Genomic DNA, 27,864 nt, shown 5'->3' with positions numbered 1-27,864 from the left:
CTCTTCTGCTGCAGATGTCTGTAGATGTGGTCCGCAAACTGCAGACCTTTTACCTCTTCAAAAACAAACACCACCAGAGTGTAACAAAGTGAAGGGAGTATTTGACATAATTTTATTACATAAAATAATATTTAGTCTTTAAATTTACTAATTTCTTAATTTGACTTTGACTCTTTATTTTGTTTGCATCAATCCTATAACCTTTTCAATTTAGCCTTATAATTATTTTAGGTTTTACATTAGTCACAAAGCTTTACATTTTTTCATTAATCATTAAATCTTATCCTAATTCTTTTTCCTTTCCAAATTATACGGCATATGTGTTACTGGAATTTTCTTCCTTATGGTTTTGATAAGAACTTGCAAGTTCCCAAGTTAACCAAAATAATCTTTAACAGTATAACAATTCGCCATTACTTTAAGAATTATATAACGTTTAACTCATTTTCATTTTGATGTTAAAAGGTTTGTTCTTAGTTTTCTGAAATCAAGAATTTAAGTACATTCTATTAATAAAAGACATTATTTATTATTTAAATAAACTTCATGCGCATCTTCAACCTTTTGATTTGAAGTATGTATTAACAAATAAATTATACATATTTCCCCGTCAAAATCATCCCAAAAACATGTCAAGAACCCGATAACATTGAAAATTAGAATGGACTCGAGATCAAAGAACATACTTTTGTTGATAATTTTGTGTGCTTGATAAGCTTTTATACATTACATTGGTTTACAGTTCTTTTTCCCTTTTCACAAATTGGAAAGAAAAAATGGAAGCAAAACTGTGAAGGAATGGCTTTAAAGCTGTTTTCTATTTCACAAAAAAGGAGCAAAATTGTGAAGAAATGACTATCTTAATCTCCCAGCTATAAGGCCTGCAATCGAGAAGTGAGATTTAAGAAGGCATCTTCTCTGCACGGAATTGTTAGACCACCCATCGGATGGTCGAACCCGAACTCTTCCTCTGCCCGGTCAAGCAAATCTTTGAAGGAAGGATGGTTCAACACCGATATCGGAACCACGAACCTTTTTCTTTGTGTCTCGCCCACATATACCGCAATGTGGCATTTCAGAACATCCGGTTTCTCTCTCGTGATACGAGACTGCAGCTTCAGAATTTGCTTGGCTCCGGCAATCACGGACGGTAGACGAACACCCATAGCGTCTGATTCTAAACAATGAAAAGGGTCAATGCAATGAGATATAGGGTTGGTTGCAGTATTGAACTTGTGAATCTTGTCGGGTTGAAATCGGGTTTTATTTATACAGTTCGAAGAGGATCGAAGACCCCAAATTGGCTCTTGTGTTAGAGGACCCACTGTACCAGAATCATTACATGGGTTGGCAGTAGCAGAGTTGAATGGAGCCAGTGATGCAAAAGATCACCTAGGGTTAGCCGTTTTGTTCGGGAAAACAGAGGGCCGTACCCGGGAAAACTCGGAGAAACGTGGTCATTAATGATGCAATATATGTTTGTTGTTCTTTGAGCGTAACATGTTCACTGTTGGTAATTAAATGATAAGTGGGATAGCTCCAAATTAAGCTGTCACTGACCAAAGATAATATGCAAGAACGTAGGACTTTACAAAATATTCTTAACAAGTACGGAACTACAGTCGGTCCATGTGGTGCTAGCTGGATATATACAATACAATATCCTTGTATTTTGTCTTTTAACGGATTTAGTCCTCGTTGATAATATCTAGTTTCCTTTTTTTTTAGTTTCAAAATGTGTATTATTTTTAATCATGAGATCAATTTTTTGTTATTAATTCTGTAAATATTATAGAGATTGGAGTAAGACGGCAAATTGCAGTACTGGATAGCGGCGGCGAAATCGGGGGCCATTTTTTTTCTGGTAATAAAAACAATTAAAAAGCACATGCATGAACTGACGACTCACCGACTTCAAACATCGGCGCCATATCTCAGGCACCAATTTCAGCGTTACATGCATTGGCTCTTAAATGCAAACATTATTAAAGAATTGGATAAACATCTAAAAGAAAATCTCGATCGAGCATATCTGCATGCAAGAAGTATGGGCGGCAGTTGCAAAGAACAATAAATCACAGACCAAGTTGAAGGCAGTTTTCAACTTTCCAAGCATTTAATTCAGTTACTGACATAAGGAATCTGCAACAAACGCACCAGAGAAATTATTGCTGTTGGGGAAATCGAGTTATTTTCCACATGAACGTAGTTTCAAAATTGATCTAAAATGTCAAAATCAAAACCACTAAAATTGTACAGCGGATAAATCTGTCAATTACTATTGAATATTGAAACACAATGGAAAAAAACCGAATAAAAACAATAAAGGAGAGAACGAACAAAATTTACGAGGTTCGACGAGAATATCGTCTACTCCTCGGGCACCACACCGGATGATAATTTCACTATATCGCCAATATTACAACAAATGGAATTATTTAGAATTCCCAAAGTGGGAGAATGAAGAATACAAGAGGAAGAGAAAACTTGTTTTGAGATGATTTTTAATGAAATACTTAGGCCTATTTATAGTTGAGTTTTAAGGACTAAACTTATAAATAACCTAATATTTTAGGGATCAAACATGAAAAATAAGTTGGTCACCTACCAAAAAATTTTCCAATGTATACAAGTTAGCCACCAAATATGAAATTCTCATATTCAAAGTTTGGCCACCAACCAAGATGAAATTTCCAACTTGCCAACTTAATTTCAAGCCAAATCTAACAAATCTCCACCTTGGCTTGAAATTACCAAGCCTACTCAACTTCTTCAACTCCCCAAATTTGTAATGCCTCTAACTGCGCTCACAAGCGCCACACACCCGAAGATGTCCATACTTTCAGAATGTTAATAAAGTTCAAACAATGATTGAACTTGATTACTGTTACCACATTGGTCATCATATCTGCAGGATTTTCTGATGTCGTAATTTTCTGAAGTAGAATCTTTCATTCTTCAAAGATCTCCCGCACAAAGTGATACCTCACGTCGATATGCTTAGTTCTTGAATGGTAGACTTGATTTTTCGCTAAGTGAATAACACTCTGACTGTCACAATAGAGACTAATGTGACTTTGAACAACTCCCAAGTCTTCCATCAACCCGTTAAGCCAAATTGCTTCCTTTACAGCCTCTGAAACTGCCATATATTCTGTCTTTATAGTAGACAAGGCCACCGTAGATTGCAATGTAGACTTCCAACTTACTGGGGCTTTAGCAAGAGTAAACAAATACCAAGTAGTTGATCGACGCTTATCCAAATCACCAACATAATCGGAATCAGCATATCCAACCACACACTGACCAAGTGTTTCATCCTGTTCAAAAACTAAACCAACATTCACGGTTTGTTGGAGATACCGGAGAATTCATTTCACAGCTTGCCAATGTCCTTCTCTAGGATCATGCATGTACCTGCTCACAACTCCAACTGCTTGTGAAATGTCAGGACGCATACACACCATTGCATACATCAAGCTCCCAACTGCATTAGCATATGGAACTTTTGCCATATACTCTCGTTCTTTGTTAGTTTTAGGAGATAATTGAGAACTAAGTTTCAAATGAGAAGGCAGTGGGATACTTACATGTTTGGTATTTTCATTCATGCCAAAACATTGTAATACCTTTCTCATATACTGCTTCTGTGTTAAACAAAGTTTCCCTCTCTGTCTATCTCTGCTTATCTCATACCAAGAATCTTCTTGGCCTCACCTAGATCTTTCATCTCAAACTCTTGATTCAACTAAGCCTTTAATTTGTCTATCTTCTTTTGAATCTTCGAAGCGATCAACATATCGTTAACGTACAAGAGAAGATAAATGAAAGATCCATCTTTAAGCTTTTGCAAATACACATAATGATCATATTTGCTTCTAGTGTACTTTTGCCTCCTCATAAAGCTATCAAATTGCTTGTACCACTGCTTCGGAGATTGCTTCAATCCATATAGCAATATGTTCAGCTTACAAACCTATTTCTCACAACCACCATCTTTGTATCCTTCTGGCTGAGCCATATAGATCTCCTCTTCTAAATCACCGTTCAAGAAAGTCGTCTTTACATCAAGTTGAGCTAGCTCCAAATTAAACTGTGCTACCAAGGCCAACAATATTCTAATGGAAGAATGCTTCACAACAGGGGAAAATACTTCATTGTAGTCGATTCTCTCCTTTTGAGCGTAACCTTTAGCTACCAACCGTGCCTTGTAGCGAACATCTTTCTTGCTATGAGATCCATCTTTCTTTGCAAATACCCACTTGCATCCAATTGCTCTTTTACCTTTCGGTAATTGAGCCAGTTTCCAAGTGTTGTTCTTTTAGAGAGATTGCATTTCTTCATCCATGGCAGTTTTCCACTTATCACTTTCCAAGCTTTGTATTGCTTCTTGGTAAGTGATAGAGATATCATCATCAACAACTGGAAGAGCATAGGCAACCATATCAACAAATCGAGCAGGTCTACGAATTTCTCTCCTTGGCCTTGTAAATGCAAGTGGTTTTGGTGTCTCCAATGGTTCTTGGGTTTGAACATCTTCATCTTCTGATTCTTCTATTGGAGTTGAAGAATCAACTGCATCAACTTCTGGGATCATCGTCTGCTGAAACTCCACCTGTTTTGGAGCATGCTTCACCTGCTGCGGAGTACTACTTGTCTGGACAGCTTCATTTTTTACCTTCTTTATTAGGGCAGATTCATCAAAGGTAACATCTCTGCTACAAATTATCTTCTTGGTGTCTAAACACCAAAGGCAAAATCCCTTCACTCCATGGGTGATTCCCATAAAGAAAACCTTCTTTGCTCTCGGATCAAGCTTGGATTCCTTCACATGATAATAAGCAGTGGATCCAAATACATGTAAGGAATCATAATCAGTAGCAGGTTTTCCAGACCATACCTCCAATGGTGTTTTTCCTCCTATTGCTGATGACGGTAGACAATTGATGAGATGACCAACATATGTCACAGCCTCAGCCCAAAATGCCTTGCTTAACCCAGCATTAGACAACATACATCGAAATTTCTCCAATAGTGTTTGATTCATACGCTCTGCCAACCCATTCTGTTATAGTGTATTTCTAACAGTGAAGTGTCGAACAATACCATACTCATGTCAAATGTCAAAGAATGTGTCATTTTTATATTCCCCTCCATTGTTCGTCCTAATACGTTTGATCTTTCTACCAGTCTGGTTCTCGATCATGTTTTTTCATTTCAGGAAAATTCGAAGCACTTCTTCTTTAGACTTCATCGGATACACTCAAACTCTTCTGGAAAAGTCATCTAAAAAAGTTACAAAATAATGGTTTCCTCCCAAAGACGATGTCTTTGAAGGACCCCATACATCTGAGTGAATATAATCCACAATACCTTTTGTATTATGTATAGTGGTGCCAAACTTCACTCTCTTCTGCTTTCCCAGAACACAATGCTCGCAAAAGTTCAATTTGCAAGCCTTTGCACCTTTCAACAATCCTTTCTTTGCCAGAATTTGCAAGGATTTATCTCCAGCATGTCCCAACTGCATATGCCACAACTGGGTTGCGTCCAAATCATCACCTCCGGAAGCTGCTGCAACTGCTCCAATAATTGTACTACCTTGATAGTAATACAAATTATTTTTCCTGATGCCCTTTATCATCACAAGTGCGCCATATATGGCTTTTAAAACTCCATCTCTCACAGTGACTACTGAGCCTTTGGATTCCAAGGCTCCCAACGAGATGAGATTTTTCTTTAAACTGGGCACGTATCGGACATCCGTCAGAACTCTGGTTGATACATCTTGATTCTTTAATCGAATTGAACCTATCCCAACAGTTTTATAGGCATTTCATTGCCCATATAAACAACTCCTACATTTAGTTCTACTAAATCGGAGAACCACTCCCGATTAGGGGACATATTATAGGTGCAACCTGATATCCATTCATCTGAATGGAATGTTGTTGTTGATGAAGCAACCAATGATATGTCAGTCATTTGCATCATGCTCTGCAACACATGCATCTAGAGCATCTTTTCCTTTCTTCTTAAGCTTCGGACAATCTTTCTTCCAATGGCATTTCTCATGACAAAAGGCACATTCATCTTTTCCCAGTCTGGACTTCGACTTTGATCTCCCTTTCCACTTTGGCTTTTGACTTTTCGAGTGACCTCTTGCCACCATGGCATCCGTTGCTTCATACTTGCTCTCCTTCTTGGTTTTCTTCCTGAGCTCATAACAGTACAAAGCAGCAGTTACATCTTTAAGGGTAACATTATCCTTACCATGAAGTAGCGTTGTCTCAAGGTGCTCAAATTCATCTGAAAGATATGACAACAACATCAAGGCCAAATCTTCATCTTTGAAGGTTTCATCTATGCCCAATAAGTTTACCACTAGCTCATTGAACGTAGTGATGTGTTCATTCATACTGGTGACTGGTTGATAATCAAATATGAATAATCTTTTCTTCATGTGGAGACGATTCTGAGAGCTTTTCTTTAGGAATTTTTCCTCCAATGCTTTCCACATCTTACTTGCAGAAGTCTCGTTCTTGCAGAAGTCTCGTTCTTGCAGCCATATTTCTGCTCCCTGGAAAGACAAGATCGAATCGTGCTGCACGCCAAACGATTGATTGTTCCCCATTCTTTCTCCTCCATATATTCGGGCTTTTCTTCCTCAATGGCGATGTCTAGACCTTGTTGGAATAAAGCGTCTAACACCTTGCCTTGCCACATGCCAAAATGACCGGATCCATCGAACAACTCCACCGAGAAATTTGCATTTGACATCATCCTCCTCACCGGTCCGGATGAAGAGCTTGATGTCTCAACTGATCCGTATTTTGGCATTTTAATTCCAACGAACAATATTCAATAGCACGAACTGTATCTTTTCAGCAACGGAACCACCAGGATAACCTCAACCGAAGCTCTGATGCCAATTGTTGTGGAAATTAGGTTATTTCTCACACGAATATAGTTTCAAAATTGACCTAAAATATTAAGATCAAAACCACCAAAGGTTACACAGCGGATAAATCTATCAAACTATTGAATATTGAAACACAATGGAAAAAAACCAAATAAAAACAATAAATGAGAGAACACAAAATTTACGAGGTTCGACGAGAATATCGTCTACTCCTCGGGCACCACACCGGATAATAACTTCATTATATCGCCAATATTACAACAAATGGAATTCTTTAGAATTCCCAAAGTGGGAGAATGAAGAATACAAGAGGAAGAGTGAACTTGTTTTGAGATGATTTTTAATGAAATACTTAGGCCTATTTATAGTTGAGTTTTAAGGACTAAACTTATAAATAACCTAATATTTTAGGGATCAAACATGAAAAATAAGTTGGCCACCTACCAAAGAATTTTCCAATGTGTACAAGTTAGCCACCAAATATAAAATTCTCATATTCAAAGTTTGGCCACCAACCAAGATGAAATTTCCAACTTGCCAACTTAATTTCAAGCCAAATCTAACAATTGCTTGTTTTGGATGTGGAAACCAGTAGGCGATCTTCCTAAAACTAGTAGTATTTTCCCGGTTGCTTTAGCTCCAAATTGTAGTATTTCCATGCATGAAAAACCTTTGAGGACTCCTTCATGGTTACGGATGTCGCGGTTGTGAATATCATGATATAAGTTATTTTTAAAATATAATTATAATTTTAAATTATAAATATGTATTATAATTATCTTAAAAAACGTTATTATACGACACTACATTGCAATCACAGCTTAATAATATAAAAACAATGGTTGAGTTATATTTTTATTTGATTAAGATTTTTTAGTTTCATGACATTAAAAAAAACTTTACAACCCTATTTATGGGAGTAAATATGAAATCAAAGTTGTTAGTGGATGCAATCTTGACATTTTTAATTTTTTTAATATCTAATACCTTCAAATTTAATTTCCATAAAAAAATGAAATGAAATGAAATGGTTGATCTGATTTTCAAGCAAAGTTGCTCAGAACAACAGGCATTGTTGTCAGCAAAGAATCAAAATCTCATTGCCCTACAACTTTTCTCTGTCTTTTACAAATTACAGTATGTTTACAGGCCAAGAAAATGATTGTTTTTTTCCTTCATCCTTTGTTGGTGGTGGAAGCATCTATGAACAATTTAATACTGTAGTTAGACTGATGAAGTACTCTTCACTGCATGGAATTGTGAGGCCACCCATTGGATGGTTGAATCCGAACTCTTCCTCGGCTCGATTCAACAGGTCTTGAAACAAAGAGTGGTTCAAGTACGACACTGGAATCACGAACCTCTTCGGCCGGTTGCCTTCCCCAACATAAACTGCAATATGGCCTTTAGGGACATTTGATGTTCCCAATGCTGCTGCATTCCCAAATTTACCTGAAAGCGTTCGCTGGAGCTTTTGTTTAGCATGAGCTAATCCCATCAGTTGAATACCCATTTTACTGAAGAAAATATATGGCAGAAAGAAGAAAGCTTTAGTGCTTTTTGAAGGCTGAAGACTTGGTTTTTGAAAGTGGCATCTTTAAAGCCTAATATATAGAGGGGGTAAAAGCAATTTGCAAACCTTAAAGAAAATGGATAGGATAGTGATATGTTATAGAAGAATATTTAGAAACATACCAGGTGAAGCAATTAGTTAAGTTTCACATGGTTCTGCTTTGTCTGGTGTAAGGCATGATGCCCTACCACCTCAAAAGAAAGTGGCAACTTGTGAAATTTTTAAGTGAATATAACTTCCCTTTGTTTTGAACTTATAAAGGCTCTGATTTCAACAAACACACGTCTTGATCCTAGGCTATTGAAGATTCATTTCTAGTATTCACTAAAGCATTGAACTTAGACCCGTGTTTCTTACTTGCTTTAGTACCAACTACCCAACATGCTTCTGAATCGATGTTTCGAGACCATTTAAGATCACCTAACTTTTTGTAACGGTAGTGGAATCATCCTCATCCATTCATTTAAGACTGGGATCCAGGACTAACTTGGTCAATTCACACTCAATTCAGCTAATGAATCCATAGTCAAACCCAACATATGAATGCATGCACCAATACCTGTAGCTTCTTAGTTGACTTCATTAAGCTAGTTATAAGTTTGGGTTGCAGCACGTATTGTGTAGGAGTAGCGCATAACATGAGAAGACGGTTTCCGACAGATTGAATCGGTGTGTGATATATATTGTTGACAATTCAACTGCATACATTCACATATTATTTGATCTTTGAATGTTCAATGTATGGTCTATGTCAAATGAATGAACTATTAATGGTGTACATCAAATGTCTTGAATATTCAATGTGAATGAATGGTCTATATCAAATGTATGCATCAAGGTGAAATGTAAGCATCAATGTCCTTCCTAGTTCCTACACTGTTATTGTTGAGAAATATCAGAATATTCCAAACAACCGCATGTTTTTCGGAAAAATTTGTACCTCTGCCTTTTCTTTACTATAGGTGAATTATTTGATCTGCATGTTGTATACAGTCTATAGCAGTTTTCTTTCAGACTTTCACTCGCTGATATGTTGGACTTGCACATGCATTATAATCATAAACTCCATGATAACTCCATGAGAATTTCAGCTGGGCCACCATTTTTTTTCATTTGAGTGGTAGGCCATGATAATTCATGATTGAAAAAGTTATATTAGCATATCTGTGGAAATCTTACCAATATAGCTAGTGGAAGGCATATCCATGTGATTCATGATACATGTCGACCTTAAAAAATCCCTTTAAAGCGAAACCCTATCTTGAACACTTAAATCACTGTCATTTACTGGTCAAAGAAACTTCAGAATATCAATACACCTATGCCAAGTATTACCATACAGAAAATCTTTTTACCTATTGTCCAAAGCTTTATACATACATCTCAAGATCCTCATTAACTTTTAATGAGCTGAAAATCAATTAAGTCAAGACTTACTCCACTTACATATGTGATACAAACTCTGATATCTGTTTCCTGTATATTGAATAATAGAATTCCAGCATCTCTCATTTTCTCTCGTCTCCTCATCCATGGTTTGTATGTATCCAAGAAACCTATTGGTCAGCTAGGAAACTATGAATATGCCATGTACTGAGACACTTCAGCGCCAAGGAGGGGTTTTCACGTTAGAATTACTTGAGGGTTGACTTGCGCTTTGATTACAGTTACCTACACTCATGGTGGTTGAAGAGCTAACTTTTCCGGTCATCTCAGACAGGATCAACTAATAGGCTTAACATCATCAATAGGATGTTTTAGTGCTTGTTTTCAACCTATTATAAAATCAAAATTTCACCCACTAAAGTTCCCTCTGATCACCGGACCCTAACTTGTTCAAGCTGCTGAACAATGTCACATTGACTTCTAACTTGTATAATCTTGTGTTCAACGGATTCGTACAGAACAAACTGTACAAGCAGGTCCGGTCTTTGATCCTTATCATCACCAAACATGTAGGGCTTTGCATACCTACTCATAGTTGCTAGTGGATATGATTATTTTACTTCATGATATTTTATCCATATAATATGCCAAATAAAGTCATTATCATCTGGCCATGGCTGAATGACAAACAGCATCTAAAATGGGCCATTATTGTTGGTTACATTGAATGGTGAGCTATAATAGATTGCAACGGAATAGACTAAGGTGCCTACTTTGTCAAAAGATATTATTTGTTGGGACACAAGGCCATATGATTCCTCACAACATTTCTCTAAAGCACTCTCTCTTCGATCTTCACCACTCAGTTTGCCTGAGACTGCTTACCAATGACCATAAATCATTTGCTTCTCTACAAATACAAATTCTAATGGATAGCCAGCCACCTGTGCCAATTCCCTAAGCCATTCCTAGCCAGTCCTGTACTTCGTAGAATTCAAAACAGTCATGGGTTTCCGCTTGCCGAGAATTGCTAATGCTAAGAGGAGCCTAGAACGGACACTTCCATCTTCCAACACAACAATGGTGCCTAAAGGCCACTTTGCTGTTTATGTCGGAGAAGCTGAGAAGAAGAGATTTGTTGTCCCGATATCCTTCCTGAAGCATCCTTCGTTCCGGAATTTGCTGAGTCAAGCCGAAGAAGAGTATGGATTTAATCATCCTATGGGTGTTCTGACTATCCCCTGCAGCGAAGAAGCTTTCACTGAACTCGCCTGCAACCAGCAAAGCTCATAAGAAGAAATGATATAAAATGTATGAAAAAGGCTAACGGAGTGGAGACTGATTCTTTTAGGAAAGCGAGTGTCTATGGTGGATTGTTCTCTACAATCCCGTGCCCGCCCTTGTAAACTTTATTAATTTTTCTAACAAATATATAAATGACAAATCAGAACCACCTGAGGGTTGATTATTATCCAAACTAGAAAGTCCTTATCCCCATGTGAGCTGAAGAGTTGACTTGAAAAAGAAAAAAGAAGTTTCAGGTCAAGTAAAAGAAAATCATTTCTTGGATCTCTAAACTCTAGATTCAGTGAATGTGGAGGATTACCAATAATACCATAAATTTCATGATTTAGTTCAATCAACCAAGCTTTAAAAAATTGAGGTTCAAGGCCTTCCTTCCATGTTGAGTGCGCCAATGACCAAACAATGTCACATGGACTGGTTACTTGTTTAATTATGCGTTCAAAATAGTCCCAGTCTTAGAACAAACAATACAAGCAGTTGTGGTCTACTAAATCCTAATTATCAAGCAAACTTGTAGGGCTTGGCCTTGGAATACCTGGCTCGTAGTGGAGATGATTATTTTGATATTTTGTCTGGTCTCCACTTCATAGCATTTAATCCATATGATATGCTGCGTGCCAATTAAGCAAAGTCATTATCTTCTGGCCTTGATTCAATGATAATAGTATTTCAAAATGGGCCATTGTTGTTGGTTCCCTTCAATGGTGAGTTCTCTAAGGTACCAAACTTGTCAAAATGTTATTATTTGTTGGGACGCAAGGCCACGTGATTCCTCCCAATTTCTGTCCCCAAAGCATTCTCTCTTCACCACTCAATGAGCCTGAGAAAGCTGACCATATACAGCATTTGCTATGTGTCGAAAGTTGGATCTCGAAATTGGGCTTCGCCTTGGATTAAACGATTAAGAGTTGCCACCGACCATTTAAAACATTTAGGTAGGTCGGACACCATCTTACCTGATCTGCGTTTTATCAGAAACGTGTCAGGTTCGGGAGTCGGTTACGGTCAAAGAAGAATTAGCACCCTTGAACCGCCCTTTCGGTACTAATTAATTTGCAGGTTGTCTTAATTGCGAACATTTGAAATTTAAATTTAAATTTAAAAAATTAATTCAAATAATTTACCTTTGATTGGTTGAAAAATATCCCTAAAGTCAAAAAATATTGTTAGATTTTAAAATAAAAATAAATATGAACGAAGAAAAAATTAACATAATAATAATAATAAAATAAATAAAATAGATAACAAAGATAAATAAAAGTTAATAAAAAATAAAAATAAAAAAATGACCAAAATGAATGATATTGAAAGTTGGCATGACTGTAGCATGAATTAACCCTTAGAAAATTCAAAACACGTCAATTTACACAAAGGATTATTAGCTCATGGGCCCCACAATAGGATATCTCAATTCAACTTACAGCTTGCAGTTGTTCCCCTATCACATCAAGGCTTATGGAGCTTGAAGCTAAAAAATCTCTTGGGACATAGTTTTGTATCGGCTTTTGTGGCTTAGGTGTCCATATGTCATTAAAAATAGATGCGGAAATGGCATTCCAAAATAAGCTCCATCATCTTGCCTTGGTATTTGGATCGAGGATAATACATATCTTCGCATTTTGGACGGTATATTTTCACGGTACTTGAACGAGGGATATCTTACATTCTTCATAAAATCCAGGTTCTTGGTATGCGTTGCAGGTAGGACATGGAATATTTCCCCATCCAGCACAATGAGGAATCTTGACTCGTGTTTCTTTACACGGCACAAAGAGAACAGACCACTTTGCTCATCACTCTGCTTCCTCATCTCATCATCCATGCACGCACAAAAGACAAAACTGAAGCAAAACAATTGTAATTGTAATTTTGTGTTAAAAAAAAATAGGGATATAAAACACAAGTAAAGGGGGGACGATTCTTCTCTGAGAAATAAAGCATTTTGTAACAACTCTCTTTTTCCCCTCCACTACAACAGCTCCACTCTTTCATTCCATCAGGAAATATAGGACCCGAATCGTGGAAAGAGCATGAACCCCCGGGATTATCGCCTTCCGTGAACGTAGCGTTGCAGCCGATTTGCTAGCACCGTCGCTTAACCGCTTGCTCCACCATTAATAGCGCTTTTGAAAAATGATGTCGTCTTACCGATTAATTTTCCTTGTAATTTCACACCTTCTGTGTTTGCACATTCCTTTTCAACCCATCCATGGCAGATTTGAATTGCAGGAGATGAAAGAGATCAAGTTCCCCAACTGGTGACTGACACCTGTATTGTCGTTGGTTTGCTTTCCCCATTTGGTGAAGCTCTTCACCACGTTTTTTAGATTCTAATTGGCCCATCACCTGAGTAAGCTCCATGTTGTGTTGATAGACATTAGACTCATGGTGAGCCTGGACGATCCGGCGAGAAGATAACAACAGCGAGCTCAACACCACAAAGGGTGATAATTTCACTGGCCTTATTGAATAAACCAGTACGCCGCTTTGAAAAGGTGACTTGAAGATTGCTTTTGTTTGTCATCTTAATCATTTGGCGCCCTCAGTTTATTCTCTCCATGTTAAAACCCGTAGAAAACAAGAAAAACCCTCTCCCCCTTTTTTGTGTTTTTTCGTCTGTCCCCTCAAACAAAAGCCAGACCCCCTCTCCTTTTTTTTTCAACCCCCTTCACGTGCCCCCCTTAAAAAGAAAAACAAAATGGGATTTTGTTTTTTTAATTAGTGGGTAGTGGGTTGTTGGGTAGTGTTTGTGAGAAACGTGGAAATGAGGTAGTTGACTAGTGGTGAGTAGTGGTAATCACCTAGTAAATGGAACATGTGGCCTATAAAATTAAAAATAAAAAATATTATTAATAATAAAAATAAATAATTATATGATAAAATATTTTTGTAGATTCGGATAAAATCGAAGGGTTACACTCTGTAAATACAGATTCCAATGAATAGCTTTACCATGTGCCAAATCTTTTACTAGTTGCTTCTCTAAGTTGCAATTCCACACTCATCTTAACAATATCACTAAAACCATGGGTTTCCGCTTGCCACGAATTGTTAATGCTAAGCCGAGTCTGAAACGGACTCTTTCATCTTCAGAGACGACAGTGGTGCCCAAAGGCCACTTTGCTGTTTATGTTGGAGAAGCTGAAAAGAAGCGATTTGTTGTCCCAATATCATTACTGAATAATCCTTCATTCCAGAATTTGTTTAGTCAAGCCGAAGAAGAGTTTGGTGTCGATCACCCTATGGGTGCTTTGGCAATCCCTTGTGCCAATATCATTACTGAATAATCCTTCATTCCAGAATTTGTTGAGTCAAGTCGAAGAAGAGTTTGGTTTCAATCACCCTATGGGTGCTTTGGCAATCCCTTGTAGGGAAGAAACTTTCGTTCATCTCACTTGTTGTCTGCAAAACTCATGAGAAGAAATGACATGAAAATTGGCTAACAAAGCAGAGATGGATTGATCTTTAGCTCAACTGACACCTCCCGAATTTTATTGTTTAGGCGTAAGGTGGATTATTTTATGCCCTTGTCAACCATATTAATTTTTGTAACCAAAATATAAATTGCCTAATTTATTTCAGAGAAACCCTTTCTTTTCATGAATTTTGATTATGATGTTGTGTGGAGCTAAAATCAAATTTCCAAGTTCTGAAGCATTTTATTGCGCTCCTGGCTAAAAAGGATTCCTTATATTAACAAGATCTATTTGCATGGGAATTCAAGTTAAAGGAAAAGTTTGTTTTGTCTAAATCTATGGATCTTTGTAGTCTATATTTTTCAACTATGGAGGATTAGCCTAATATTATTCATTACAAGATTGGTTAGTGCTTAAAATATTGAGGCTTTCCTCACTTGTGAAAGCACAAACTAAACAATGTGACATGGATTGGCAACTTGTTTCGTTCTCTGTTCATCAAAGTCATAGAACAAACAGAGCAAACAACTCTGATTTCTGAATCTTTGATTTTAATTACCAACAAACATGTAGGGCATTCCATACCGACTCATTCTGCTGGTTACCACTCAACTCATGGCATATGATCTCCTAAGTTAATGTCATTATCATGATAATTTCTGATATTTAGTTGCTAAAGGCAAATAAATATCAGAAATTTATAAGATGTCCAAGAGCCAAACATTGGCATGTGCTCCTTTGTTGCAGTAACTCGTAGGACAAGCCCTTGTGAAGAGCACCTGAAGTGTGTCCTACAAGCTTGAACTTGTCCAAATGTTATTATTATTTGTTGGAATGCAAGGCCATGTGATTCTTCCCAATTTATGTCTCCATATAAATCTCTCTTCACCACTCAATTAGCCTGAGACAGCTGACCGTATACAGCATTTGCTCTTTATAAATACAGATTCTAATGGATAGCTTCACCCTGTGGCCAAAGCCTTTCATAGTGATGAGTGTTCATAATCGTTAATCTTTGCTCGTTATTTCTTCAATTTTGTGAAATTATTGTTGTTGAATTGATCGTGTTATGTTTGTTTTTGTGTAGGTATCTACTTTCTAGAATTAGTGACAAAACGGGCGCATTCTGCATTTTTTTTTATTTGGTCACGGCTGGAGACATGGGCACGACGCGGTGTGAAGTGACAGTTTCTAGAAGGTTCAGTCAGCGACAGTTTCTAAAAGACTTTCTCCGCACTCCTTCTGGAAGATGGACGAGCAAAGTTGCATTAAGAGACTAGTTTTAAATTTAAATTTGAAAAACAATTATCTTAGGATTATTTTATTTTATTTTCTTGTTTATCTTTAGTCTTTGAGAGGCTATAAATACTCACTTGAGATAAACCTAAATTCATCACTCAAATTACAATCTTCTTTTCTCTCTAGTTTTATAAAATCTTTCTCTTTTTACTTTTCAAGTTCTTTTTATTTTTCTTTTATTTTTCAAGTTTTGTTTTCAATATGTTAAGTATAACTTTTATCAAGTTTAGCTAATTTTTTCATAAGCCGAGAGCTGACGCGATGACTTAATTCTAACGGGAGAATTGAAACAGACCCTTAATATCTTCTGAATATATCTCTCAATCTCTGCGCTTATTTTTTGAAATCAAAACAAGTTTTCAAAATTAAAGATTGAATTTGGTCAAGAGGTTGTTGCGATTATATGTGTGGGAATAAGATTCGGCTTATAGAAAACAATTCGACTTCCTGGGAACACACTTGGCGAGATGGCTTCGCCAAGAGGGAATTGAGATCAAAATGACGGTTATTGAAGCAACAATCCGAGTCGGTCGCCACGAACGTAAACAATAATTGATCTACGATAATTGATGTTGTTAGAATCAATTTCCGAAGCCGGAATCAAAGATTGCCTTAGGTATTCCGTATACAAGATAGAGTCACAGGGATTATCCTTGTAGATAAAATAACCGACGTCAATCCCGAAGGAAAAATCTAATTCGATGATCAAAAGAGGGTTGAGTCAAAGCAAAACTTAAGGCTATTTTTACCATATTATTTACAAATCTTTATCCTCTTTCATTTCACTTTAATTAATTTTTATTTAATCTCTTTGTTACTCAATCATTTTTCACCAAACCCCCATACTACATTAACGCCTGACTTAAATAAACTGAACATAAAATTATAATTTTCCAAGTACCTGTGGAATCAACATTTATTTCTCTATACTACGCATTTCCTTATTTATTAATTGAGAAAAAAATAATTTTATTTTGACATCGAAAACGACAGTTGTCACATAACTACTTCCCTAAATTCTAATTCCACACTTATATTTCTTCATTATAACAATCTCTCGCAAAACCATGGGTTTCCGCTTGCCAAGAATTGTTACTGCCAAGCCAAGCCTGAAACGGACTCTTTCATCTTCAGAGACAATAGTGGTGCCCAAAGGCCACTTTGCTGTTTATGTTGGAGAAGCTGAAAAGAAGAGATTCGTTGTCCCAATATCGTTTGGTTTTGATCATCCTATGGGTGCTTTGACAATCCCTTGTAGCAAAGAAGCCCTCGTAGATATCATTAGTAACCTGCAAAGCTCATGAGAAGAACTGATGTGAAAATTGGCTCACCAAGCAGAGATTGACTGATAAAATGGCTGTCCCTTGTTCCCATATGTAATGAGATAAGGGGAGATAAGATAGTAGACTGTCCCCAATACTAGATTGAGAACAATTTCCGTAGGAGACCTCCAAATTATGAAATGCCTTCCAAATTTTATTTAGCTCAATTGACACCTCCCAAATTTTAATTTTTTTAGGAAGCGTGTATGGTGGATTGTTTTCTGCAATCCATGCCCTTGTCAACTCTATTAATTAATTGTTCTTCTGATGTCATATTTCAGCCAAACTCTATTTTCCAAGTTCTGAAACTTTTTATTTCAAATTCTACCATCATTTATCGCTTAACCTACAATGTACTAATCCCATATATTAACAGGGTCTATTTACATGGAAATTCAACTTATTTCCTTAAAAAAATGTTTTGATAACTGTCCTATTAAAAACATCTCATTTTAGGAATATTGCCGTTGCTACCTATTTCTTTGCTGTCATAGACTTGTACTCTGGTGGCATGTTATTAGCCTAGACAGGAACATTCTATATGAGAAGTACTTTAGTCCATGGTTCCGATGAACTCGCTTATATATAACATGGACTCATTTGTAACTTTCCTCTACAAGCAAATCTTATCATTCATTTTCTGGAGTCTTCTCTGATCTTCTTCATACTCCAAATTACTAACAGCAACGGCTATCCGTGTGCCTAGAATCATGCAAGCTAAGCAGATTCTTTTTCAGTCTAAACCGTTTGCAAATCATCCTATGGGTGGTCTCACAATTCCTTGCAGAGAAGTGGTCTTCGTTAATCTCATTTCAAGCTTCTATTAGTCACCTACAATGCTAAAAAAATGATTAATCAGCTTATACAATTGTTTACCATTGATGTACATCCTTCTGTTCGTTTGGCAGAAAGATATGTTGAAATGTATAACTCTTCTGAGAAATTATTTTAGTACAAATTACAGCGGTTCTATTCTCAAATTTCCACTTGTTTAATCCATTGTTTATTTCATAACTCTCATTTACATGAGTATCATTAATCACTGTGATTAAGTAGAGTCCTTAACAATATATGCTTTCAAATTAGATGTAAAATGAAATTAGTCAGAGCAAAAAATATCGATGACAAGAATAAGTTTGGTAAAGGGATTTGTTCCTTTTCATTTAAAGAGTGATTACAAAGCAATTGTAGTTCACAAGTGCAATCCACCAATTACACTCCCTTCCTATGTAAAACAAATTGGTTAGTTTCTGCTTGGTTATCTGTTATCAAATCTAACTTTCATGAGCTTTGGAAACTGCAAATGAGATCAAGGAAGACTTCTTCACTGCAGGGGATGGTTATAGCACCCATAGGATGATTAAATCCATACTCTTCTTCAGCTTCACTTAGGAACTTTTGGAACCAAGGATGATTCAGAAATGAAATTGGGGCAACCAATCTCTTCTTTTCATCAGCTTCCCTGACATAAACAGCAAAGTGGCCTTTGGGAACCGTTGTGTCTCATAATACGAAAGACTCCGTTTTAGACTCTTGGCGTTAACAATATTTGGCAAGCGAAAACCCACGATTTTATGATGAAAGCTTGTGGTAGATAGAAGAAATGTAACTAGCTTGGTTGGGAAGGCTTTGACAGTGAGGGGTTGTTCTTACAATGTGTATTTATAGAGAATGGTTTATGGCATTGGTCAAGTAATCTGAGGCTGAATGTGTGGCCCCGAAGAAATTTCAATGGAGAAATCTTTAGAAGACATATGATTTGGGGAATCACATGGTCTTGCCTCCCAACTAACCATAACGTTTTGACAAGTTTGGTAATTAATTTCAGTCTGTTGCAAATCTACCATAGCTGAACATTCAATGAAACCAACAAAAATGACCCATTTGAAATACTATTAATCAGGTGATAATAACATTAGCTTAGCAGATCATATTGGATGAAATGCCATGTAGTTGAGTGGTGACCAGCAAAACCTGTCGGTATCCAAAATTCCTGATAATTAGAATCAAAGACTATAAGGAAAGCCTCAATGTTTTAAGCAATTGGTTGAACAGAAGCACCAACCAATCTTGAAAACTATTGGAATCCGTCTAATAGATTAAGTGAGAAGTAATAGCAGATTGTGAACTAAAATGCTTCACAACTTGTAGAATAAATTTTTGGCTGAAATTATCCACACAACATCATAAACAAAATTCATGAAAAGAAAGAGTTTCTCTGAAATAAATTTGGTATTTATACGTTGGTTACAAAAGTTAATATAGTTGACAAGGGAATGGTATTGCAGATAACAAACCACCTTACACGCTTCCTAAAGACTAAAATTTAGGATGTATCGGTAGAGCTAAAAATCAGTCAATGTTTGCTTGGTTAGCCTATTTTCACATCAGTTCTTCTCATGAGCTTTGCAGGTTACGGATGAGATCTATAAAGCTTCTTCTCTACAAGGGATTGTGAGAGCACCTATAGGGTGATAGAAACAAAACTCTTCTTCAGCTTCACTCAACAAATTCTGGAATGAAGGATGATTCAGTAATGATATAGGGACAACGAATCTCTTCTTTTCAGCTTCTCCAACATAAACAGAAAAGTGGCCCTTAGGCACCATTGTCGTCTCTGAAGATGTATCCGTTTCAGACTCGGCTTAGCATTAACAATTCTTGGAAAGCGGAAACCCATGGTTTTTGCGAGACTGGTAGATGAGGAAATGTGAGTGGATATTGGAACTTAGAGAACTAGTTAAGTAAGGCTTTGGCACAGGGTGGTGAAGAGAGATTGGTTTGGAGACATAAATTGTGAAGAATCACATGGCCTTGCATCCCAACAAATAACTAAGTTTTGACAAGTTTGGTACCTTAAATTATTATCATTGAATCGTGACCAGAAGATGATGACTTCACTTAATTAGCACTTTGCAGATCATATGGATGAAACGCTATGAAGGAGACCAGAAAAATATCAAAATAATCGTCTCCACTAGCGATTGTGACTCGGTATGCCAAATCCCACTTTATTGCTGAGAAGAACACAGCTACTTCTATTATTTGTTCTATGACATGACTACGTTGACCACATAATTAAACAAGTTACCAGTCCGTACGACACATGCCAGTGTCTACCGCTGGGACATGTTATAGAAATCTGATATCTTTTTTCCTTTAACCGCTCCTTGTTTCTGTTTAAGATCTACCTTGAAAAAATCCCAGGAAGATTGCTTAAATCTTCAAGAGAAAAAAAATACTTGTCCATCTAAGACGGTCTATTGATCTGAACAAAAAGACAACATAACCAGGCGAGGATTACCGACTTTTGCAGACAGAACTTAATATAAAGAGGCCCCGTTAGGCTGACCACAAACGGATTCTAACAGATGTAGAGTCCAAATATCAACCCCTTTCTTGATGATCTGTTGCAAGACAGAACCATGTGATCTTGAGCTTCTTATGTCTTCTAACCAAACCCCACCAGATCTGCATTTCATTATATTACCATATAAATTATTCCATCTATATATACAAGTGCATTATCCACACCACAGACAAGGCATTCTCACATCCTACTCTACAAGGAAATCTTACAATTCAATTTTTAGTCTTCTCTGATATTCTTCATACTTCCGAATCACTAACAGCAATGGCTATCCGTGTGCCTATAATTATCCATCCTAAGCAGATTCTTCGACAGTCTAAACTGTTTACAGATCAAGCAGCCTCCAACTCAACGGATGTTCCCAAAGGATACTTTGCAGTCTATGTTGGGGAAAGCCAAAAGAAGAGATTTGTAGTTCCAATATCATTCTTGAACCAGCCTTCGTTTCAAAAGATGTTAAGTCTAGCCGAGGAAGAGTTCGGATTCAATCATCCTATGGGTGGTCTCACAATTCCATGCAGAGAAGAAGTCTTCATTAATCTCACTTCAAGCTTGCATTAGTTGCCTAATGCTAAAACAATTTAATCAGCTGATACATTTTTTGACCATTGATGTACATCCTTCTGTTGTTTTGGAAGAAAGAGATGATCAACTGTTTTCTATTCTGAGAAATTTTATTAATGCAACTTACAGCGGTTCTTTTCTCAAATGTCCTCTTGTTAAATCAATTTGTCATTTTACATTGCTAATTTTCAGGAGTAGTGTTAATAATTGCAAAACAGAATGAAAGTGACCATGAGTTTCTAGATTCCTTAACAAGATTCAACCCCTATTAAAATTAACTTTTCCTCCAAATTTTGCAACCGATGAACTGTGTAGCAGCCAACAGGGTAATGGTAGCTTACCTCTCCTTAGTTTTGCGTCAGATTCGTCTGATTGTTCAATTTTATGTTTAAAGGTAAATGCCTAATTTATTCAATAAAAGAAAATGAAAAATGAAAAAAGAAAAACATCTAAGATGAGTCATAAGCATAGCGTCTGAAACTTTTCTCTTACAGGCCAATCAATTACTATAATCTTAACAGAAATGTGCTAGGTGTAACAAAGGGTTGATTTCCATTTAGTGGAAGCTTTGACCTCAAAACATAGTTTGAACCAAGGATAATGGTCATCCATTTTTATCTGAAGTGTGCCAGAATGCCAACAAAGAGGTCTGAAGGCTATGACAGTGAAGAAATAGGTATCAACTGCAGTACTGGTGAAATGAGATGCTTTTAGAAGGACCCCATATTCCCCGGGGGGGGGGGGGGAACTGAAAGCTTTTTTTATAATTTCCATGCAAACAGATATTTTAAATGCATGGAAGCCTTTTTAACCAGGCGTGACAGATCATAGGTTAAGTGATACACGATGGTAGCATTTGAAGTAAAAGGCTTCAGAACAGGGAAAATAGATATTGGCTGAAATTAACAATACAACATCGGAAACAGAATTCATGAAACGAAAGGCTTCCTCTGAAAAAAATGTCATTTATATTTTGGTTACAAAAATTAATATAGTTGACAAGGGCATGGGATTGCAGAAAACAATCCGCCTTACACACTTGCTTCCTAAACAATAAAATTCTGGTGGTGTCAGTTGAGGTAAAGATCAGTCAATCTCTGCTTGGTTAGCCAATTTTCATGCCATTTCTTCCCAAGAGCTTTGCAGGATGCAAATGAGATCAACAAAAGTTTCTTCGCTGCAAGGGATTGTCAAAGCACCCATAGGGTGATTGAAACCAAACTCTTCTTCAGCTTCACTCAACAAATTCTGGAATGAAGGATGCTTCAGTAATGATATCGGGACTACAAATCTCTTCTTTTCATCTTCTCCAACATAAACAACAAAGTGGCCTTTAGGCACCATTGTCTTCGCCGATGATGAAAGAGTCCATTTCAGACTCTGCTTAACGTTAACAATTCTTGGAAGGCGGAAACCCATGGTTTTTGTGAGATTGTTAAGATAAGTAAATTAGGGTGTGGAATTGGAACTTAGAGAAGTATCTAGGAAAGGCTTTGGCACGGGGTGAAGCTCTCCATTAGAATCTGTACTTATAAAGAGCAAATGCTGGGTGAAGCTCTCCATTAGAATCTGTACTTATAAAGAGCAAATGCTCTATATAGTCAGCAGTCTCAAGCAAATTGAGTGATGAAGAGAGAATGCTTTGGAGACATCTATTGGGAGAAATCACATGGTCTTGCATCCCAATCAAATAATAACATTTTGACAAGTTCAAGCCTGTAGGACACACTTCAGGCTCTCTTCACAAGGGCTTGTCCTATGAGCTACTGCAATGAAGAAACACAAGCCAGTGTTTGGTTCGTGGACATGCTATAAATTTCTTATATTCATTTGCCTTTAGCAAATGGTTTTTCCTGTTTAGGATTCTTGAATGGATTTATATCCTCCTTGGAAAAATCTTCAAGAGGAAGAAATAAACTAGTCAAACTAGGAAGGTCTACTGATCTGAACAAAAACCAACAAAGTCAAGTGAAGATTTCCGAAGATTGCAGACAGAATTAATATGAAGAGACCCCGTTAGGTTGATCACAAGTGAATTGATAGTTTGATACCATAGATATATCTACTAAATTCTAAATCATACCATCAGCATGTGCTTGGAAGACACAAAAGGATTAAACGATGCACAGTCTCAATGTCTACCTATTTTTTGATAATCTGTTGGAAGACACAAGCATGTGATTGAGCTTCTTATGTTTTCTGATCAAACCCCACCAGAGTACATTGCAACCACTCAATTCATTAGCTTCCATTATACATTCATCCATCTATATATACAAGTGCTTTATCCAATATACTTTCTCAACGGATCTTCTTGGATCTTCTGACCAAACCTCTACAATTCATCTTTTCAAGTCTTTCTTGGGTCTTCTTCACATTTCAAATTGCTAACAACATGGCTATCCGTGTGCCAAGAATTATTCAAGCTAAATAGATTCTTCGTCAATCTAAACTCTTTGCAAATCAAGCAGCCTCCACCTCAACGGATGTTCCCAAAGGATACCTTGCAGTCTATGTTGGGGAAAGCCAAAAGAAGAGGTTTATAGTTCCAATTTAGTTCTTGAACCAGCCATCGTTTCAAAAGTTGTTAAGTATAGCCGAGGAAGAATTCGGATTCAATCATCCAACGGGTGGCCTCACAATTCCTTGCAGAGAAGAGGTCTTCGTTGATCTCACTTCAAGCTTGCATTAGTTGCCTAGTGCTAAAACAATTTAATCAGCTGATACAATTTTTGACCATTGATGTACATCCTTCTGTTGTTTTTGGCAGAAAGAGATTATCAACTGTGTACTCCTGTGACAAATTCTATTAATATAAACTACGGCTCGGCTATTCTCAAATCTCCATTTGTGAATCCCATTGTTCAGTTGATATTGCGCATTTACAGGGGTATTGTTAATCAATTTCTAGACTCCTTAACAAGATACATCCCACTATTAAATTTAAATTTCTGCAATTATCGTTTCTGATGAACATAATGCAGCAATGGTAACTGAAAACATCAAAACCTTACTCCAACCCAAATACAACATTACAAATATCAGGACTTTTAAACAATCATAATGGTAGAGATGGCTCGGCTAAACGAAGGCTTAATTGATCAATTATCATTTTTTCCCCAGTTTACCCCAAATGGTAAAGATTTCTAAGAAGGGGATGGAATAATATTAAAGTTTGTGGAAACAGTGTTTCAAACTTGAGTTGGCTGCCAATCTTTTGCACTTTTGTTTGTCTGCAACAATATTTATATATTTTGTTTTGCAGGTTATCTTCTCTTTTCTCTTTTTCTGCTTTTCTTATCCAACTAGTCTAAAATCCCTTCCACGTTCCAACATTGAAGGGCACTCATTGTTTGTCAACAAACAAACCACAGCATGATTTCATCCCTAATAGCATGCAAGACCATGAGAGACCTCTTAAGCAATATCTTAATGAAACTCCCATTTTCTCGTCTTAGATAATTCTTTGGCTTATCATAATGCAGACGTAGTTGAAAAAGAGAGGAATTTAACAATTAGATTTCACATTTAGAGCATCATTTTTACATTACAGATAGTCTTAGACGCCAAAATCACTGCACAAACTCAAATTTGATACTTTATCGATCACTTTTAACAGGACAAAACAACATATGAAATCTTGACAAACTTCAAAAGTATGCAAGTTCCAATTTAACCAGAAATTTCGATGGCTTTGACGTTAGGTTTCTTCACTTCCACCTTGGGAACAGTAATATTAAGAACCCCGTTTTCCATGAAAGCTTTCACTTGATCCATTTTCACGTTCTCAGGCAACCGGAATCTCCTCGTAAACTTCCCACTGCTACGTTCAACCCGGTGCCAAGTATCATTCTTGTCTTCCTTCTCAACATTCCTCTCTCCGCTGATTTGAAGTACCCTGTCTTCTTCAATCTCCACTTTCACTTCATCTTTCTTAAGCCCAGGAAGATCAGCCTTGAAGACGTGAGCTTCTGGGGTCTCCTTCCAGTCGATTCGGGCGTTGACAAATGCAGAGACATCGGAGGTTTGGCTGGTGGTGAGTAAAGAAGATAAAGGAAAGTCCTTTAATGGATCCCAAACATCATGCGAGAAAGGATCGAAGATGCTGCTCCTTCTGTTGCCGAAGAAACTCGGGATCATCGCCATTTCTCTTAAAGTAGGAAACAAAGACAACTTGGTACGAGAGATAATCTAACGAAAAGCGGGAATCTGATACTGCTTTCTTGATGTTAAGAAGATGGGATATGTTGTGTATTTATAAGAAACTTAAGAGGAATCTGGCATTTTCCGGAACTTGTGTTAGTAGGAGAAAAATTGAGAAAGAACTAGAATGGTCTGGACTTCTTTATATTGGACCTTCCATATTTTTAGTTCAACAACTTATTGGGCCGCCTTTAAGAAACATGCACAAGGCAACTAATTATTATTTTATATATTTAATATATTAGTATATAATATAAATTAATTTAAAATAAAATTTGAATTACACATGTTATGCAAAATACGGTGGTTTACGCAGGAGTGTAAATGAACATAACGTTTGACAAATTGTTCATATAGTGTTTGTATAACGTTTGTTTATGTTCGTTTATTAGCTAAGTAAATGAGTATGAATAAAATTTTTATGTTCATTTAATAATCGAACGAACATGAACATAGGTTTGTTCGATTGTTTATGTTCACAAAAAAGCTCATTTATGAGCTCGTTTACTCGATTCTCCTTTTCTTTTCTTTTTTTACATTTTAAATATTAGTGAAGGTAGAAATTAAATTGATCATAAGGTGAATTTTGGAAACCTAAGGAAATTAAAGACTAATTGTGTAATTTCACCATTTTCTTTAACCATCAAATAAAAGAATAAGAAGAGGGTGTTGATTGTCTAATATTAAGCGAATTAAATAAACATGTTCACAAACATAAAAGAACTAATAAAGATATCTTCAAAAATAAATATACTAATACGAATATGATATTAAAAATTTAAATGAACACAAATAAAAAATGAAAACATTCAATCTTATGGGTGGTGTTACAATTCCTTGTGGAGAAGACTTCTTCATTAACCATTTAACCTCACTTCAAGCTTGCAGTAGTTGCCTTTGTTGATACATTTTTACCAATGATGTACATCCTTATGTTGTTTTGGCAGAAACTGAAGGTGAAGTAAAACGCTCAATAATAGCAAAATCGGTAGAAATAATAATATTTTCAGTAATTTTTTATTGATTTTGTTAAAAAAATAATAAAACCGATAACGTCTTTCTTTAACCATATGTTAAGGCTGTCGCACGTGAGACTTTCCCAATGTATACTCTTCTTAGAAATTTTATTAATACAAACCACTACGGTTCTATTTTTAAGTTTCCTCTAATTAAATCCATTGTTCAGTTCATGTTGCTCATTTACAAAACCAGAAGAACATATAAGATTCGAATACCTATAATTACAGCACGCATCAGTAAAGCAGATCAGCCGAATTATTAGTTCCGAAACACATCATATGATAATCCCAAGAAAAACATGTCTCATATTACTAGCTTTTATGTCACTTTCTGGTTGTTTTCACCATGAATCATAATTTTAATATTTGCAATGATGCAGTTTTCCCTTACAATTTGACTTCAAATGTCTGTCAATGGTTTGGATAACAACGAAATTTTTCAGTCCCTCATCTTTCTCAGATATTTTAGGACGGAACTAATTGACAAGACAAGCTAATGAATAATGTACTGTTCATAGGCACTTACAACAAAGCCTAATCAAATGGCTAATATTTCTTCATTAAAGATCAACATCAAAGATCATACCGTCCCCTTTCCTTTAGCTAGTTTTGATCTACATTTGGTTGGGTATCAAGCCTATCATTTGACACGATGAGTTTCATATCAATAGTGAATCGTTAAAATGTTTACATTTTCAGCATCCACAGTCGTAGTTTTTTTTTTCTCGAACTCGTTCACCGACATCTTTTCGAAATGGATTGTTTCATTATTACTCAGAGATGTGAAGGAATTCAAATATTTCTACATCTTCATTATATTATTAGGTACAAGCTCATATTGCTAAGCCCGAACGACAGGTTAGCGTGATTGACGGGCAGAATCAACAGTTAAAATCTTGCACTGACCAGTGAATCTTTAGCGGTCCTGTAATTTTTGACACTTTCACTCTCAGATCAAATTGGTTTTGGTGCAAAGGCACATGATGGCAAGTAATCTAACTGTGAGTGTGATATGTACTTTCTAGTCTTTTGAAATACATTAGTTCTTACTGAGTTAAGTGCTCCCTGGAAGCTCTTTAGATGTACCATACAATTGCAGGCAACCTGTTCGGATCTCTGATTCATTAGGATCAAATGATGACCAGTGGATTTATGGGCAATGAGTGTTCATTGTTCTTCTGCCTGCAGATCATAGATGGAACATTTTGATGACAGTAGTTTAATGTTTAGGAGCACCTAATATCATGTACTTGTTCGAGTACATATCGGTTTATCGGTTCATGTAGTAAAAGTAGCCTGTAAAGCGACGAAACACGACTTAAGGAACTGATAAAAGATTCCTAGAGGGCAGTTTCCTTTTACAGGAGGAGCTTGGGGGCGCAAGAGTAACATGGCCTTCATGTGATGAACAAAAGCCAAAGTCCTTTTCAACTATATATCATTCTCAGAGACCTACCTTGGCTCAACAAAAGCACCGTATTTCGA

At 36.6% G+C, this 27,864-nt stretch overlaps 8 protein-coding genes, 1 long non-coding RNA gene and 1 pseudogene across 10 annotated transcripts; 5 read left to right on the top strand and 5 right to left on the bottom strand.

The window, feature by feature from the left end:
- Nucleotides 1–862: 862 nt before the first annotated feature.
- Nucleotides 863–1,189, bottom strand: LOC120133989 (auxin-responsive protein SAUR22-like). The gene has a single exon (XM_039150474.1). It carries the CDS (start codon nt 1,164–1,166, stop codon nt 873–875), a length of 294 nt encoding a protein of 97 aa, XP_039006405.1. The 5' UTR covers nt 1,167–1,189; the 3' UTR covers nt 863–872.
- Nucleotides 1,190–7,969: 6,780 nt separating this feature from the next.
- Nucleotides 7,970–8,682, bottom strand: LOC120133988 (auxin-induced protein 15A-like). Its single transcript, XM_039150473.1, has one exon. It carries the CDS (start codon nt 8,433–8,435, stop codon nt 8,124–8,126), a length of 312 nt encoding a protein of 103 aa, XP_039006404.1. The 5' UTR covers nt 8,436–8,682; the 3' UTR covers nt 7,970–8,123.
- A 1,994-nt stretch (nt 8,683–10,676) lies between these two features.
- LOC120134171 (auxin-induced protein X15-like) lies at nt 10,677–11,383 on the top strand. Its single transcript, XM_039150638.1, has one exon. The coding sequence runs from the start codon at nt 10,887–10,889 to the stop codon at nt 11,172–11,174; it is 288 nt and encodes a 95-aa protein (XP_039006569.1). The 5' UTR covers nt 10,677–10,886; the 3' UTR covers nt 11,175–11,383.
- Nucleotides 11,384–14,158: 2,775 nt separating this feature from the next.
- On the top strand, nt 14,159–14,683 carry LOC120134472 (auxin-induced protein X15-like). The gene is made up of 2 exons (XM_039150908.1): nt 14,159–14,414; nt 14,512–14,683. The coding sequence occupies exons 1-2, from the start codon at nt 14,213–14,215 to the stop codon at nt 14,601–14,603; spliced, it is 294 nt and encodes a 97-aa protein (XP_039006839.1). The 5' UTR covers nt 14,159–14,212; the 3' UTR covers nt 14,604–14,683.
- Nucleotides 14,684–16,968: 2,285 nt separating this feature from the next.
- On the top strand, nt 16,969–17,205 carry LOC120133937 (auxin-responsive protein SAUR21-like). Its single transcript, XM_039150427.1, has one exon. The coding sequence runs from the start codon at nt 16,969–16,971 to the stop codon at nt 17,203–17,205; it is 237 nt and encodes a 78-aa protein (XP_039006358.1).
- A 632-nt stretch (nt 17,206–17,837) lies between these two features.
- Nucleotides 17,838–21,043, bottom strand: LOC120134473. The gene is made up of 3 exons (XR_005517171.1): nt 20,947–21,043; nt 19,289–19,292; nt 17,838–17,982 (listed from the first exon to the last, which is right to left on the bottom strand). It is a non-coding gene; the product is annotated as an uncharacterized LOC120134473 (long non-coding RNA).
- On the top strand, nt 20,597–22,934 carry LOC120134469 (auxin-responsive protein SAUR23-like). Of its 2 annotated transcripts, none has more exons than XR_005517170.1 (2): nt 20,597–21,218; nt 21,265–21,319. XR_005517170.1 is itself a non-coding variant. In XM_039150907.1 (2 exons), the coding sequence occupies exon 1, from the start codon at nt 20,858–20,860 to the stop codon at nt 21,152–21,154; it is 297 nt and encodes a 98-aa protein (XP_039006838.1). In that variant the 5' UTR covers nt 20,597–20,857; the 3' UTR covers nt 21,155–21,203; nt 22,873–22,934. The 2 variants fall into 2 exon arrangements, 1 of the variants encoding a protein (XP_039006838.1); XM_039150907.1 differs by lacking the exon at nt 21,265–21,319 and adding an exon at nt 22,873–22,934 and having other exon boundaries at nt 20,597–21,203.
- On the bottom strand, nt 22,090–22,703 carry LOC120134468 (auxin-responsive protein SAUR21-like). Its single transcript, XM_039150906.1, has one exon. It carries the CDS (start codon nt 22,574–22,576, stop codon nt 22,274–22,276), a length of 303 nt encoding a protein of 100 aa, XP_039006837.1. The 5' UTR covers nt 22,577–22,703; the 3' UTR covers nt 22,090–22,273.
- Nucleotides 22,935–23,476: 542 nt separating the features above from the next.
- Nucleotides 23,477–26,536, top strand: LOC120134470 (annotated as a pseudogene).
- LOC120134467 (17.3 kDa class I heat shock protein-like) lies at nt 24,815–25,356 on the bottom strand. Its single transcript, XM_039150905.1, has one exon. The coding sequence runs from the start codon at nt 25,301–25,303 to the stop codon at nt 24,830–24,832; it is 474 nt and encodes a 157-aa protein (XP_039006836.1). The 5' UTR covers nt 25,304–25,356; the 3' UTR covers nt 24,815–24,829.
- Nucleotides 26,537–27,864: the final 1,328 nt, after the last annotated feature.

The sequence above is a fragment of the Hibiscus syriacus genome, unplaced genomic scaffold, assembly GCF_006381635.1.
Source record: "Hibiscus syriacus cultivar Baekdansim isolate YM2019G1 unplaced genomic scaffold, ASM638163v2 tig00110597_pilon, whole genome shotgun sequence".
NCBI classification, from domain to species: domain Eukaryota; kingdom Viridiplantae; phylum Streptophyta; class Magnoliopsida; order Malvales; family Malvaceae; genus Hibiscus; species Hibiscus syriacus.
The sequence above is the reverse complement of the archived record's forward strand: the minus strand, read 5'-3'. Positions and strand labels throughout refer to the sequence as shown.